The sequence below is a fragment of the Tasmannia lanceolata genome, unplaced genomic scaffold (genome assembly GCF_043159265.1).
Source record: "Tasmannia lanceolata isolate RefF3 unplaced genomic scaffold, GAP_Taslan_0.1 ptg000023l, whole genome shotgun sequence".
In the NCBI taxonomy this organism is placed as follows: Eukaryota; Viridiplantae; Streptophyta; class Magnoliopsida; order Canellales; family Winteraceae; genus Tasmannia; species Tasmannia lanceolata.
Genome location: NW_027518700.1, coordinates 36,523,388 through 36,540,178, shown reverse-complemented (window position 1 = coordinate 36,540,178; position 16,791 = coordinate 36,523,388). Strand labels below are relative to the sequence as shown.

At 39.3% G+C, this 16,791-nt stretch overlaps 1 protein-coding gene across 1 annotated transcript; it reads left to right on the top strand.

Annotated features, from left to right (window-relative positions):
- Positions 1–173: 173 nt before the first annotated feature.
- On the top strand, positions 174–14,923 carry LOC143855683 (small ribosomal subunit protein eS26y-like). Its single transcript, XM_077365751.1, has 5 exons — positions 174–332; positions 437–529; positions 1,959–2,043; positions 2,116–2,246; positions 14,607–14,923. The coding sequence occupies exons 1-5, from the start codon at positions 330–332 to the stop codon at positions 14,673–14,675; spliced, it is 381 nt and encodes a 126-aa protein (XP_077221866.1). The 5' UTR covers positions 174–329; the 3' UTR covers positions 14,676–14,923.
- The last annotated feature ends 1,868 nt before the right edge of the window (positions 14,924–16,791 follow it).

The window sequence follows — 16,791 nt, the reverse complement described above, 5'->3', positions numbered from 1 at the left end:
TGAAATTAAGAGAAGGGTATTTTAGGGTGTTTACAAAATATGTCCACCCAGTGGCCCCCACTATCTCTAATGCTTTGATTAGGAGATCAAAACCATATAATTGCCTAAAAATGATTCAGAATCTACGTTCCATCAATCAAATTGAAAGGATCGTAATATTGCACATCCAGCCCTAGCCCCAGCCCAGAGGGCCCACCTAAGAGGACGAACATTCTCCATAAATACTCGCTTCTTCTAAATCGGCTGCACAAACCCTAGAACCGAGAGGAGCAAAAACCAAAACCTCAGATCTAGGGTTAGGGTTCTGCAAAAGCCAGAAACGAGCTCAGATGGTAAGATCTCTACCGAGAACTCAAGACTCTACCTTCATTCTTCTTCTTCTTTTCTAAGATCTAGGGTAGTTTAGAAATTCATTTTGTGTGTTTGTTTCTCTCAGACCTTCAAGCGTAGAAATGGTGGCCGCAACAAGCACGGCCGTGGCCACGTGAACTTCATCCGCTGCTCTAACTGCGGAAAATGTTGCCCTAAGGTATTCTCGTTATCTATTTTTGAATGGTATTCTCTTTATCTTTGCTCTACGATCACTTTTTCCATCAATTTTTGGTTCAGAAATGATAATCTATAACACTGATTCGACTATGCTCGGAATTTTTTTCTAGATGAAGCGCTTTCTCATCAGAAAAACACTAACTAAAACCCTAGGTCTCTATTTCTTAACTTTCTTATCAGAAAACAGGATCCGAAACCCTAGAGACTTCCCTAATAAGTTTCTTATCAGAAAAAAAGCAAGTGAAATGCTGCTTTTTTACCCCCTAAAGTAACAGTAATTGGATCCTCACATCTAATCAGAAAGCGGTAGTTGAATCCTTCTTTATGAACTTTTTCTTTTAATCATCCGCTGTTTTAACCACAGAAAATGCTACCCTAAGGTGAATGCATTCACCTTATCTTTTTTTTTAATGGTATTCTCTTTATCTTTGCTCTTCAATCTATTTTCCATTGATTGAAATGGTTATATGTGCATATCCGGAAGAGAGAAAGTTAGGAAGTTAGGGATTTGATCTTATCTATTTAAAGTAAATGAAGTGGATGTTGTCCACGTGTAGCTGTGCTAAATAGGAGTTTATTTTCTGCATATTTGTTATCTTTGTGATAAGCACTAAGAGTAGTTAATGTAGGCAATACGGATTTGCTGATTTTATTGTATTTAAAAGACACTTTGTTAATGAGAAATCAGCAGACTTTCCTACACAAAAAATAGTCTTTTTTCTTATCTAGGAGGTCACGGTTTCCCTCGAAGTAAACCACAAAAATTCCACCATTGGGTGGGGTAGAGGAAAGCACGTAACAATGATAATAAAAAACACTGCATTCGGCCGACCTTGGATTTTTTGTAGATGAAGCGCTTTCTAAACAGTATCTGAAAACCGTAGAGAAGTCCTTCCTTGCTCTATAATTGGATTTTTTCTAGATGGAAGATCTTCCTTATCAGAAAAACACTTACTGAATCTCTAGGTCTTTATTTCTTCACTTTCTCTTTAAAAAACAGTATTTGAAAACCCTAGAGACGTCCTTCCTCATTCTTTCCTTGGATATTTTCTAGATGAAGATCTTTCTCATTAGAAAAACACTAACTGAAGCCCTAGGTCTTGCTTTATTCACTTTCTTCTCAGAAAACAGTTTCTGAAACCCTAGAGACTTCCTCCTCACTTTCTTATCAATAACCAGCAACTTAAATGCCTCTTTATTGGGCCAGTTATTTTTCAAAAGTAGTAGTAATAGGATCATTACATCTATCTATTATCGCCCACTAATCAGAAAATGGTAATTGAAACCTGCACTGTTAACTATTTTCTTTTAATCAGAAAATACGAGTTGAGAACCCTATATATTTCCTTGCCATCTATCAGAAAACAGTATGTGTAACAGTTGATCATTGTTTCTTTCGTTTTCCTAAGGACAAAGCTATCAAGAGGTTTCTTGTGAGAAACATCGTTGAGCAAGCTGCTGTCAGGGATGTTCAGGAAGCCTGTGTTTATGATGGTAATCCTTATTGAATTTCCCTTTCTCTTGTTATGGTTAATTTTTTTCCTCATAAAAATTGGTTTCTTGTAGGGTATACTCTACCAAAGCTGTATGCCAAGATGCAGTACTGTGTTTCTTGCGCAATCCATTCACATGTTGTGAGGGTTCGGTCTCGCGTAGCTAGGAGGAACCGTGAGCCTCCGCAGCGCTTTAGGCGTCGGGTAGTTTCTAAAACGCTATTTTTCCTGTGTGCTTGCTGTTCATTTTTGTTCTGTAATTTTGTACAAAAGGTAGTCATAAATAATAATGATAGTAAACGCAGAAAAAATGAATGATTTTTTTTGGTACATTAGTAGTGAGATTTTTGGTTTATAATGTGATTGTTGGAATGTTGCTAATCAATTAATGAGATGTTTTGTCACCCTTTATCTTTCAATGATTTTATCCTTTTCCTTCTTATTCTATACTAATGTAATTAGTGAAAATTGGTTGTCTTGCTACTTGGGGTGAGAGCTTATGTTATAGTTTTTACATGGTAGCTGAAATGGCAACCCTAGTTATTTGGTCAAGAGTCTTAGAATTAATCTGAGTTAGATGATTAGTGACTAGAAATTCTCATGAGTGGGATGTAGGGCTCTAAACCAAAATTGGTTGGAGAAAACATAAATTTAGCTGTATAAAAGCCGTTCTAGATTTTTGTGTGTCTGCTATAGTGCTATATGGTTCTTGTGGTGCTCTAAAATTTCATATCACAAAGCAATGATAATCAGTTCATCTGATATACATTTTTTTGAAATGATAATATATTAAAAGGAATCGAGAAGATCCACTAATAAAAGAATACAAGGAGAAAGAGAAAAAATACAAGGAGAATAATAAACACAGAAAAAACTAGGGAGGCATAAAATCAAACCACTCCACATTAGATCTAATAGATCCCGATTTGGCCAAACCATCTGCTTCACCATTGGCTGATGTTCTCACATGACTAAAAGAGGCGAGAGAACCCGAAAGTCTATCTGAGATCTCTTCGATCAAGGAGAGGAATCTCCAAGGAGGTGGAGCAGATCCCGAAATCCATTTCACTACATTTGATGAATCTCCTTCAATAATCACTTTGTCCAAAATTCCTTCTTCTAGATGCAAGATTCCGGAAAAAGCCGCTTTAACTTCCGCCTCATTAGAATCACATAGACCACACGGACCAGAATGAGCTTAAATTACCAAACCTTTTTCATCTCTAAGAAGACCACCTCTTCCCCCCAACCCAGGGTTCCCAAAACATGCTCCATCAAAATTAAGTTTTAAGAAACCGGGGGGTGGATTAGACCATTGTTGGACTATCTTTGGCTTGGAAGAACCTTCTGTGCAAACAATAAGCCACCCCTCCCACAAATCATAAGCAGAGGTACCAAAGAACATGGAAGAGCTTTTAGCCCACTGTATCGAAATTGCTACAATCCTTTGAAAGGTCCCGTAGGCTGACTTGGCCTTACCGACAAAAACTTGATCATTTCTTTCTTTCCATATCGACCACCACATAGCCAAAAGACAAATCCTCCACAAAACTTTCCCCTTTTTCTTCTAAGGCACATAATCCCAACATTGAAGAATCTGCAGAATAGTATTTGGTATAACCCAAAGAATACCGAATCTAGTCAACAGCAGACCCCAAATCACCCTTGCGAACTAACAATGAAGGAAAAGATGATCAATCGATTCCCCATCCTGAAGACACAGAGGGCAATGATTCACCGACATCATTCATTTCCTTCTCAAAAAATCCAATGTTTGAATTCTCCCCCGGCTAACAGCCCATCCGAAAAAAGCCACCCTTGGAGGGCAGGGAACAGACCACACCTTTGCTACTAATTCATCAGGAACTCCGGTCATCCTATTTGAATGGCAAGATTTTACAGAAAACACTCCAGACTTGCTATGAATCCAGATTCTCTTATCCGTTCATCTGATATGCATGATATTATATAAACAACTAGTTTGCTAATAACAAGGTTTTTAAATTTCCACCGAAATCGTTAGAAAATGACCGAAATGATTTCATTTCCATCCCCGCCGAAACCGAAACCAAAAGGACCGAAATGCGTAAACTAAAATCGTAAGTGTAATAGTTGTATACCGGACATATTAAGTTGAAATGGCATCCTAATCTGAATCTAGCGCTAATACCAAATTGGTGCAAACCCAAAGATTCGCAGGTTATTCCGGAGAACTTTAGGAGCTTGATAAATTAATCTTGAAGTTAAAGTTGCAATAGTTGTATACCGGACATATTAAGTTGAAATGGCATCCTGATCGGAATCTAGCGCTGATACCAAATTGGTGCAAACCCAAAGAATCGTGGGTTATTCCGGAGAACTTTAAGAGCTTGATAAATTAATCTTGAAGTTAAAGTTGCACAACGAATCCCAAAAGTTAGATCAAGCGTTCAAGAAATTAATCAAATTGTGTTAGGATATATACCTTAAGTTAGCATCGAGATAATTCAACAATAAGGTTAAAATCTATCCCGATCATGCATTTGCAATAAAAACTCTCATCAAAAGAAAGAAATATTTGAATATGGGCAGTAAATATGAATGGCCTGTCTACAAAACTGAAAACTAAGTAAATTTAAGCTCTAGCGACCAATAACCACCTATCGAGGCTAATCAGTCTAGAAAAATAAAACATGTGCGAAAAGTAGTTGGCCAAGTGGTTTTGATGGTGGGTTTGATGGTTCATAGTCAAATTTAGTTAGACTGTAAGCAGTAAAGTTAATATCGTATTTGGTAAGGAAGCACATCAGCTCTTAAATCTCATGTAAATGAGGCCCAAGAAGGATGGTGGAGAAGCCAATAAGGTCTGAACAATCCAAAACATTGGCAAGTAGCGCTACACAAGGTCAGAGTCAAAATATTATGCTAAACTGCTCTTGTGCTCTCTGGACCAACAAGTTATTCACAATAAAAGGGGAAGCTGGAGCTCGCATAGTGGAGAGTCAGGAAATAAGGAGAAAAGATGAGAAAATGGGACTGTATACGACGTAGGTTCCTGAGTGCCTGTCGAATAGCGGGGACAGTAGGAAAAGGTGAGACACAACCCAAATATTAGAAAAGGAGAGGTGAAGAGAGGGGGTGAGAGGAATGGAAATGATGGAAAGTAAGAGAAAAGGACTGGTGCAGTAGATGACTTGTAGCCAGTCGGATGGTTTGAAGAGGAGATCAAATTGTGGAGTAATAGGGAAGGGAGGATAAAGAAGGGAAGAAAGTGGTGTGGACTGTTCTTGCAATACAGTTAGTCGACTATTCTAGGAGGGAAAGCCGAATGTGAAGGAAGGGAGAAAAAAGAGAAACAAAGGAAAATGAAGGAGAAAAGGAGAGGGAAGCAAGGGGGAGAAGTAGAGATGGGAGGAAGGAGAAGAAGAAAAGGGAGAAGAGAAAGAGGATGGAAGATAAAAAGAAGTGGAGAGGGAAGAGGAGGAAGGGAGATATCACTGATAAGGGTGATTGTCTGATAAGGGTGATATTACTTGTGCCCAAGGGGAGTTTCTCCCTTTGTAGTTATGGGAAGTGATGGACTGTTGAGCTCTTCTTATCAGCCAATAGTATAGAATCTCTTAAGTCATTAGTTAATGACTTAAATGCTCCAACTTTACGGGTCAATTAAAGACAATCACGTGCCACTAATATGAGGATCATCCGTGTAAGATCGTAAAAATGAGAAATAATGGTTGGTGGTGTGGGCCATAGGTGATGTGGACAACTCCTACATCTATGCTGCCAAAATAGATGAGATAAAATAGAAAGTGCTCTAAAAAATAGAAACTATCCTACTTGTCCAAAATAGATCCTAAGTAGGTGATGAAGACTGGATCATATCATACCTCCATTTATTTTGACGTGATCCAGATGTGACCCAGTCTTGATCGCCTGCTATTTTGAAGACTCTATTTTGATTACTTGCTATTTTGGATATTTAGGCTAGTTTTTATTTTTATGCACACTTTCTATTTTTAACTTGCTGCTACTTTTAGAGCCTAGATGTTGGGGTTGTCCGCATTACATATGACCCACATCTCTTCATTGTCCTATTTTTATACGTCATTCACATTGGGCTTAAGTGATGTGTATCTATTTGGCCATTAGATAGGTGTATTTAAGTCATTACCTAATGAATCATGTTATGTTTTGGCCATTAGATAGGTGTATTTAAGTCATTACCTAATGAATCATGTTATGTTTTATTGGCCTAGAGATAGGGCCCACAAAACCTCTACTTATACCATTAGGTAGGTGTATTTAAGTCATTACCTAATGAATCATGTTATGTTTTATTGGCTTAGAGATAGGGCCCACAAAACCTCTACTTATACCATTATATAAGTAGGCCCGCGAAAATCCACTCCAAAACTTGGGGCTTCTTCTCCCTCAGGCATCTTTTTATAGTGTTTAAGTGATGGGCTTGTGAGGTCTTCCTATTAGCCAATAGGATATATCGATGAAGTCATTAGTTAATGATTTAAACGCTCCTTTAAGGCCATGTTTGTTAGCTAGGAATTTTTTGATTGGGTAGGGTGGGTGGGAGAAGGAGAGATATATGAGAGGGTAACATCTCAGATGAGGGAGGGAAGTGGTAGCCAAACATGCCCTAAATGGAGATGAGGGTGAGGTCGTAAAAAATCAGGAAACAAAACCCAGAAAACTAGTGTCTATGGTGATGAGAAGTTGCTAAATATTGGGAAAAGGTCGATCTGGTTTTGAGTTTTTTGCTTTCAAACTTTTAGCAACTTCTCATCACCAGACACTAGTTTCCAGGATTTTGTTTCCTGATTTTTAGCGACTTCACTCTCATCTCCCCTTAGAAGACGCCTATGTATCGTGGAAAAAAAATTCCTGGCAGCCAAACATGCCATAAGGGTCAATTAAAGATAATCGCTCGAGGCTAATATGAGGATCATAATCAAGTTAAAACCATAAAATTGAGAAATAGTGGTGAGGTGGTGTGGGCCATAGGTGATGTGGACAACTACATCTATGCTACCAAAATAGAAATAAGATAAAAGTATAAGGTGCTCTAATAATAGAAACTATCCTACATGTCTTAAATCGAAACTAATAAAATAGGTAGTCTCCTAATTAGTAGGTGATTAAGATTGGATCACATCATAATTTCAGTTTTTTTGATGTGATTCAGTCTTGATCACCTGTTATTTTGGAGGCTTTCTATTTTAATTAGTTGATATTTTGGATATTTAAGTTAGTTTCCATTTTGTGCACACATTTTATTTTTAGCTTGTTGCTATTTCTGGAGCCTAGATGTTGGGGTTGTCCGCGTCACCTAGAACCCACACCTCATCATTGTCTTATTTTTATACCTCGACAACATTAGTCGTAAGTGAGTTCTATCTATTTGGCCATTAAGTAGGGGTATTTAGGTTATTATATAATGACTTATGTTTGATTGTTGGCCCAGGGATACGGCCCGCATAACCTCTACTTATACCATTATATAAGAAGGTCCTTGAAAATACACTCTAAAAAAAGGGCTTCTTCCCCTGTAGGCATCTTTTTATAATGTTTCAAGTGAAGGGATGATGAGATCTTGTTAGCCGATAGGATAGAATTCACTTGTCATTAGTTAATGACTTAAATGCTCATACTCTAAAGGTCAATTAAAGACAATTACTTGAGGCTGATATGGGGTTCATGATCATGGTAAAACTGTTAAGTGAGAAATAATGGTGAGCTAGTGTGGGCCATAGGTGATGCGGACAACCCCTACATGTATGCTGCCAAATAGAAATAAGATAAAAATAGAAATTGCTCTAAAAAGATAGAAACTATCCTACATGTCCAAAATGGAAACTAATCAAAATAGAACGTCTCCTAAGTATTAGGTGATTAAGACTGGATCACATTATACCTCCATTTATTTTGATGTGATCCAGTCTTCTTAACATGTTATTTTGATTAGTTGTTATTTTGGATATTTAGGTTAGTTTCCTTTTTTCTGCACACTTATTATTTTTAGCTTGTTGCTATTTTTGGAACCTAGATTTGGAGATTGTCCCCATCTCCTAGGGCTCATGCCTCCTCATCATTGTCTTATTTTTTAACCTAGACTACATTAGCCTTGTGTGAGTGGTATCTCTTTGGCCATTGAGGTGGGGTGTTAAGTCATTAGCTAATTACTTATGTTTGATTGGCCTAGAGACAGGGCCCACCGAACCTCTACTTATACCATTATATAAGAAGGCCAATGAAAATCCACTCCAAAAATTAGGGCTTCCCCATAGGCATTTTTTAATAATGTTTTATGGGTTGGTGTGCTCTTCCTATTAGCCAATAGGATAGAATCACTCAAGTCATTACTTAATCACTTAAATGCTCCTACTTCAAGGGCCAGTTAAAGGAAATCACTTGAGGCTAATATAGGGATCATGGTCAGGGTAAAAGTGAGAAATAATGGTGAGGTGGTGTGGGCGATAGGTGATGTTGACAACCCCTACATCTATGTTGCCAAATAGAAATAAGATAAAACTTTTAACCATTTTACATTGATCACTTTGTAAAAGAAAAGAACTAAAAGGAAAAAAGAAGCAACCACATGTTGTTGGCCAAACTTACTTTCATGACTTAATAACAATAAGAATTTTCTAACTTTAACCATTAAAAAAAAGAATTTTTTAACTTTATATAGATGGAAGTAGTAACTTTCTAAGGAACATAATGATGTAAGGTAACTCGCTAAGCAATGAAACTTAAAGAAACATAATTTTCCTATTAGACATAAACCAGAAAGGGAGTTTTGTTAAACCTTATCCCCACGGTTTTAGTTTCTTGCCAAATTGGATGAATGCCTTATTTAAGTTCTAAATAGAAATGTCTAACTTAGGGATTGGTTAATTTGGAAAATGTCCTAAATCAGCACCTAAGCTTTGAAATAAGTCCCGAGAGTGGACGAGTCGTGAAAGGGATGCTTAGCCGACCCCTTTTAGAGAACAAATGTAACCTTTACCTCCTTTAGGAGTATTCCTTCTAGCAGTGCAGTGAGGGCCCACAGACCGAACGAAACGACTAAACCGGTACAGGCACAGGCACTGGTGTCATCAGGCCAGAATCTCCCTACAGTGGTTCCTTGTTCTAGTTCCTCTAAGGAAGGTCTCATTAGTGGTGAGGATGATCCCTGGCCTGGTTCAGGTAAAATCTTCCGTCATAATAATTCAGGGTTTCCATCTTTATCTATAACGGGTAGGGAAGTGGAGAAGCGTATGGTCTCCTTAAGAGCTTGCCTGATAGGGAAAAAGAAGAATCCTAAGGAAACCTTGCAGGAGCTCTGGAATTGGGCACAAGTGTCCCGGGATATCCCATCTTTACATTGTCCCTCTATATTGGCGATGAATGATGTTCACTTTATGTTTGAATCTGAGTCTTAAGCTTTATAGATTCTTGCTAAGGGATCGGAGGCCTTGGACAATCGTTTGCTCTCTCTCTCACCATGGAAAACGGAATTCATTCAGGGTGAGGAGGTTTTTTGGGTTCACTTCTTTGGTATCCCACTGCACGCCTGGGCTGTTTCAATGGTGGAGGCGCTTGGGGGCCTTTTTGGTAAGGTTGTAGAAACCAAGATGGAAGGTAATCATCAGAATTGCACGGGTTATGTTTCGGCCAAAATTGTAGCTCCCCGATGGCACTTTCTTAGTTCCTGTGTTAAGCTCAAAATCTCAGACCAGATCTATACCGTTGGGGTTGAGCTTTCGAAGGAAATCCCTGATCCAGTTTTTCCTGGATTGGATTCTTGTTTGCCGGAGGAACAATCTCCGGCGAGTGAGGGATTTTTGCCTGGCGAGCCGTTAAGCCACGTAGGGATTTCAAATTTCAAATCTACCCATTCAAATTTTCAGGGCAGTGCGCCCAAGAAAACCCAAGAAAACCCTTTTGGCTCGGCCCGAAAATCCGTTGGTGTGTCCTGAGATCCCTAAACCTAGAAACACTACCCCTAGGCGGAAATTAGATTTCTTGGACATGATTACCAAGCCAGCTGGCCTGCACCTAAGAGTTAGAAAAAGCTTTGCCTATTGAGCTGCTGGCGGTGTCTATGAGGGTTCAAATCCTGCGGCCATGAGGCCACGTCTTCAAGAAAGTATCTTTATGAAAATGCTAGGGAGAATACCTTGGCCTCGAAATCAGGATCAAAGAAGATAAACAATAGATTGTTCAAGCTCCTAAAATCCTTGTCCAAATCGGGTTGGTTAGGTCCCATCTACAGCTAATTTTGTAGTTTTGGGCTCTGGATGGGTTCCCCTAGTCTCGGGTCTATCCCTTGGAGACGAATAGGGGGTTTGGACCATGGTTTAAAATTTCGGTTTCTTTAACCGTCTCGGACCCCACCGAAAACCGAAATTTCGTAATTTGGTTCGAAATTCCGGACGAATTTCCGAAATTTCGGACCGAAATTTTGTAACACTTTTTAAAAGAAATAAATAATGGCATTTAAACGAAATTTTGAACCGAAATTACCGAAATTCGAAATTTTGGCCCGAAATTTTGTAAATGGCGAAACATGAAGTTTCGGAAAATTTTGGTTCCGGTCCCCACCGAAATTTAAAACCATGGTTTGGACCCAGGGCAGATTGAATTTTCTTCCTTAGTTATTTTGGGTTAGAGGCGGGGATGGCAGGGGAATGTCAAATCCTTGTTCGATGCAACTGCCTTCAAAACCCACCTTGGGAAGGTGATCAGGTTCCCTTGGATGGGATGGCTCGATTAAAAGTAATAATTAGCAGTTACTACAAAAGATTTTCGCGACAGTCTCAATTTCAGTCTCAATTTCGCGACAGGGACCGTATGGCGGTGACATAATTTATAACATAACTGACTAGAATTTGGAAGGTTTTTATGGGCATTCTTCATATCCAAGCAAGTAAAGATAGAAGAACAATACCCTTTGCACCAAGAATCATCTTCATGACCAGGGGGCCGCAAGAGGAAATTTCTCATGGAGATCATGGTGCTGGAAAGAATCCTCCACAAGATGAGAAGAATGATTTACGATGAAGAGATAGCCCCCACCAGCGCCTTTCAAGAGATCTCTGGAGATTTACCAGAAGGTAGGAGCCGGCGGAGTAGATTATGGGATCTTTCGAGGGAGGTGGCCATCTCTTATCTGGAGGAAGAAATTGAGACTCGATCATCCCCTGGCTTTTTGGAAAGAAACCCGGAAGCGGTTGTCATGGGTTTGCCGACTTCCCACCTCCAAAGTCTTCTGGACGAGCTCGAGAAATGCTCCACTTGGTTGATTTCGGTGGGACTGGAATGGCTTTGAGTTGTGGATGAATTCCTGAATTTTTTGGGGGATGTTGTTTGGAGGAAGACGATGGATGAAGGATTGCATGATTGTAAGACAAGGTTTTTGTCTTGGTACAGTCGGGGTAAGCTTCTTTTTGTAAGGACTGAAAACAATGTATTCGATATGTTTCTCTTTCACCTTTCTGGTGAGGGGACTTCTGGTATTGCCAGTTTTATTTGATGCTATGTATTGCCAGGTGGGACTTCTGGTCCCCATTGTAATTCTTATAGTATCAATGAAATATGTCATCTTTCAAAAAAATAAATAAATCAATCCAGTTCATCGGATTCATCTGATTATCAATTTTATCATTGATTTCGATAATTTGGTCGGTGTGCACATGCAGTACTACCCGTATCCATGTCATAGATTTCGGTAGATGCTGATTGAAGATTTTTGTTCTCGTCTCTCTTCTTGTATAGGAATCTGGGTAGCATAGCAAAAAAAGTTGAAAGAGAATGAATTTCTCTCCTTCAATAAAAGCTAAACCAATATTAATGTACACATCTTACCATACGAAATGGCTAAAATCATATCAAGGTAAACAGAAAATAAACTGATTCTCAATTTCTAAGGTAAACCAATGTTCACCATGAACAAAATTCTAGTCAATGTATTGAACACCCATTATTGTTGAATTAGCTTTATTTGAATTGTTTTTTTTTTTTTACAGTGGAAATGACCCCTAGATGGACCCCCCTGACCCAGTGTGGCCAAAGCTCAACTTTGATGCGTCTAGTATGGGCAAGTTAGCCCACGGGCATTGAAGGCCTCTTGAGAGGTGAATCCGGCTCAACTGTATGGCCTTTTTATGATCCTATTTGAGTCCAGGAATTTTAATGAGGCGGAAGTGAGCTGTCATCTAGGGCATTAGATTGACAGATCTTGGAGATTTATGCATTCTTATCGTTGAGGTATGTCAAATGATTGGATATGAGACATCCCCACCCATGGAGACCCCTAGATGGACCCCCCCACGCCCCCACGCCCCCATGCCCCACAACCCCCAACACACCCACCCACCCACCACCCCACCCCACAACTAGCCCGTGTGGCTAAAGCTCAACTTTGATGGGTCTGGTATGGGCAAGACTGGCTCGCGGGCATTGGAGGCGTCTAGAGAGACAAATCTGGCTCAAATATATGAGCTTTTTCTAGTCCTATTGAAGTCTAAGAATTTTAATGAGGCGGAAGTGAGAGCTATCATCTAGGTTATTAAATTGACAGATATAGGAGATTTGGACCATCTTATTGTGGAGTGTGATTCCCTCAACGTTGTCACATGGCTGGATAGGAAACTTCCCCCACCCGTGGAGATTCTCAAAGATGATTGATGAGATATTGGACCGGGTGGAGGGCCACCCAATTCGCTTCTAGCATGTTAGGAGGTCAGCTAACGGGGAGGCAGACCTACTTGCTCGTTCTGGAGTGGAGGGCCACCCAATTTGCTTCTAGAGCATGTTAGCTTGTTGTCTATCTTTTGTTTCTTTGTTCCATGACCTCGTCGGACGGTGCCTTCATCTCTTTAATAAAATCCATCCATTTCAAAAAATGATCTCTATCAAAATCAAAACAATTTCCAAGCTAAACTAGGTTACTAAGCATAAATGCAACATAACAAAAACACATTATACTTAGACTTATTGTAACCAAAATTAGGGGTGTAAACGGATCGGATTCGAAGCGGATATGGCTATATCCGAATTTGATTACAGTATAGACTATCCGAATTCGGATTCGGATTCGAATTTGACGGATATTTAATATCTATTACCAAATTCGATTCTGGCGGATATTATTCGAATTCAGATATTATCCGTATCCGTTTATTCCGCAAATTTGAACATTTTATTGCAACACTTTATCTTCTTCTCCTTCGTACTCCTCGAATGAATTTTCCAAACCCTAAAACCAAACCTCTGCCGACAAAGAAAATTCGCTTTTCTTTTAGAAACAAAAGATTGTGTGTCATTACTAAAAATAAATATTAATAATATTATTAATAATAAATAAAAAGGATGTACTTCTCGGATTTGGATGTTAAACGGATCGGAAATACCATTTACCAGATTCGCATCCGCTAAGAGCCGGATATTTCATAAACGGATTCGGATAATATCCGCTTTAAACGGATTCGGATGTGGACGGTAATCGAATTTTTGAATATCCATTTACACCCCTAACCAAAATACGTATTGTAATAGAATATTCGATTATTTGTATGCCTACCCAAAAGAAAATGTAGACCTAAACTACTCTGTCCATGTAATGTTTCAAAGAATGTCCAGGGCACAGTATAGGAAGGTGGTAAAGACACGTACAAAAAAAAGTCTGGGATTATGGTTAGAAATAATTTATGGAACTTGCTTTTGCATACAGTTGAGATGGAGACCACTCTCAAAATAATGACTACAAATTACATCCGGTGGGGGAGATTGCAATTGATTGTCCTATATACTTTATGTTGTTTCTCAACCGTTGCCGATCCTTGAGGATAAACCAAGATAGGAGGCTATTGCCTAGTTTTTTCACCTTTTTTAATTGCACCGCCTTCTGCAACCCTAACAAAGATAAGGTAGTTTAGGAAATGACAGAAGAAATCCGTCACTGCATGCTATTTAATTTAAGATTGAGAGAGTGCAAATCCTTTAACCACCTTAAAGAGAATGGAAAATTGTGTCTGTGGAAAGGACTAGTAAAGATGTAAATTCATCAAAGAAGTTATTGGTAATTTAGTCGATGATTTTGATTTCTGATTTTCAATTATGTGTTTTGTCAAGAAATGTATGTCCACATTATCCATCCACATGGAAAAGAAGACCCAGACAAAACGGTAGTTTCATCATTTGCTTTCGAATTGCTATGCATATTCAATAATCATAATAGTGACAATTTAATTTTAAAAATTTTTGGAAAAAATTGCCATATGTTCTCCGTAGAGACCAGGTTCAGCTGGAAGGCCATTGCCTTTTCGAATGAGGACTCAAATTTCCGGTATTCATATTCGTATTTTGCTATCTTTGTTTCTTAATTATAATTTGACAAAAAGGCCGCTTTTATTTATAACGATGCATGTCATTCCATGCGGTTCTTGATTATTATCCTCTTGTTATCCTCTTGCCATGAATTCATGATTTTATTCAAACCATTACTGAAATTCTTTTATTGGTTTTAAGTGCTTTAGTTAATTTGGGTTTTATCATGTGTTTTTATTGGTTGTGCTGTTTCTGTAGGATGATATGCCAAAGCCAGGGCAACCACCACGCCCTGCTGGAGGAGTTGCAAATCCTGTCCGCACATGAGTATGCTGCTGTCCCTTTTCTGGTTTAGTTTGAAAACGTATCCATGGTCTTAGTTTTCATTCTTACATTGCTCTGAACCATTAAAGCTTCTGGGCACTAGTCTCAATGTTCTGGGCATCCAATTAAGCCTGGAATGAAAGAAAGCTACTTAGATTGGAAGAGACTTCACATGTTATTTTGATTGAAGGTTTGGAATGTTTACATGAATCTTGGATTTCTGCACCTAATGATAAGGTTAAACGTGTCTATTTTGGGTGCATGAATGAGATGCGACCAATTTATTAAACTGAAGAAATACAACATAATCAAGTGCTTGCTTGTTTTGTGGCCATGGGGATGAACATGACCCATGCCTGGTTCTTCTGCTAAATTTCAGCTTGCTGCCATGGGAAGAAGCATGAAGCTGAGGAGATGAGAAATGATTCCCGTCTCTATTTGTTTCTCAAAAGTTATGTTTCGTTGGAAATGAGATACGGTGACAAATGGATAATCTGCTAATTTGGGACCAAAACAGAGCAGTTAAGAGGAGGGAAACAAATAGAAATAGACCTATCCACCCTCCAGCGTCTCGGATGGAAGCTAATTTTGCGAGAAACTCGGCGAATAGAGCAAATTAAATTTTCAACATGATAAAAAATGTGTTGGTATCTCTAGAGGATTTCAAAGCAACACAAAGCTTTTCTTGCCTGGTAAATAATCACACGAAATTCAAAATACTCAACCGAGAAGCATCGTTGAATCTGATTTCTGAAATTTGATATACCGAGGCTTGAAAAGTCATTGAATACAATTTATGAGAAAATTTGCTTTAATTTTTTTGTATTTTTTTGTTTGGGAAGACAACATTATATTCTTTAGAATGCCAAAGTACAAGGAGGGAAGGGACAAGATGTCTCCCTAATAGAGTCACAATGGCATCCATACATGCCCTGACCAACAAAAAAGATCAAATACAATCAGTTTTAGGGGCTGCCAAGACGTTATCATCGAACAAAATTGAGAATACGTACGATTTACTCCATTCTTCAGCAGCGGTGTTTGCCAACCTGAGCCTGTGGGAGACAGTGGGACGTAACATCAGAACCAAGTACCTAAACTAATCTACAATTGCAGCCAGTCTCCGAGGTCCGGCACAATGACTTGAGGCCCATATAATCACGTTCGCCGAATCACCCTCCACTATCAGAGGACCAATGTTGTGGGACGTGTACCATTTCAGACCAAACGGAAGAGCCGTAGCCTCTGCTTCATTCGTGTCGCAGACACCCACGGGGCCCGAAAAGGACATGATAATTGCCCCAATCTCATTCCGAACCACTCCACCGATCCCCGCCGTTCTGGGGTTACCTTTCGAATTGCCATCAAATTAAATTTGAACCAGCCATCCGGAGGATCGATCCATTGCGGCATTGCTTTCACGGAATGTTTCCTCTCCGACATCACTGTGGCAGTACTCCGAAGTATCATTGATGTTGAGTATGATAATCCCCCACCATTCCTTCCCCACGATATGAGTTCAATCTTAATTTCAAGAGACAAACGTTGCCAAGGCTTGGTCGAGTTGTTAAAAATGCGATTGTTCCTTTCCACCCAGAGGTACTAGCATATCGCGAATGGGACTGCGGGACCACAATTTCCTCCCTAGACATCCGATGAAAGCCCCACGCCAGTTGAGAAGGATCCGTTAAATGTTATTTGATAACACCCAAGACACAACAAAAAATAAAAAATTGGACATCCTAACCGCAACTGTGTAGGGGCACTTGAGTAACAGATGGTCCAAAGTTTCTTCGTGATTGCAGATACACCTGTAGGACATGGTCCATACAAAACCCACAATGCGTGATGGGATGGAAGATTTCTTCGTACTTGAGGTTGCGTCTGGGTCGAATGTCCCAAAATGAACTCCTGCCTTCATCGCTTCGAATGAGATAATCCGAAATTTTGCTTCTTGATTAACCACTAGACGAAAGATATCAGCATATGATGAGCAAAGTGGTACTTCCCCCACCCAAAGATCGACCCAAAATCGTATTTGAGCTCCCTCACCCGCCCTGAACCTGACCAGTGGCTTGAAATCTCCCCGGACCGAGTAAACAAAACGCCAAAAGCCCAA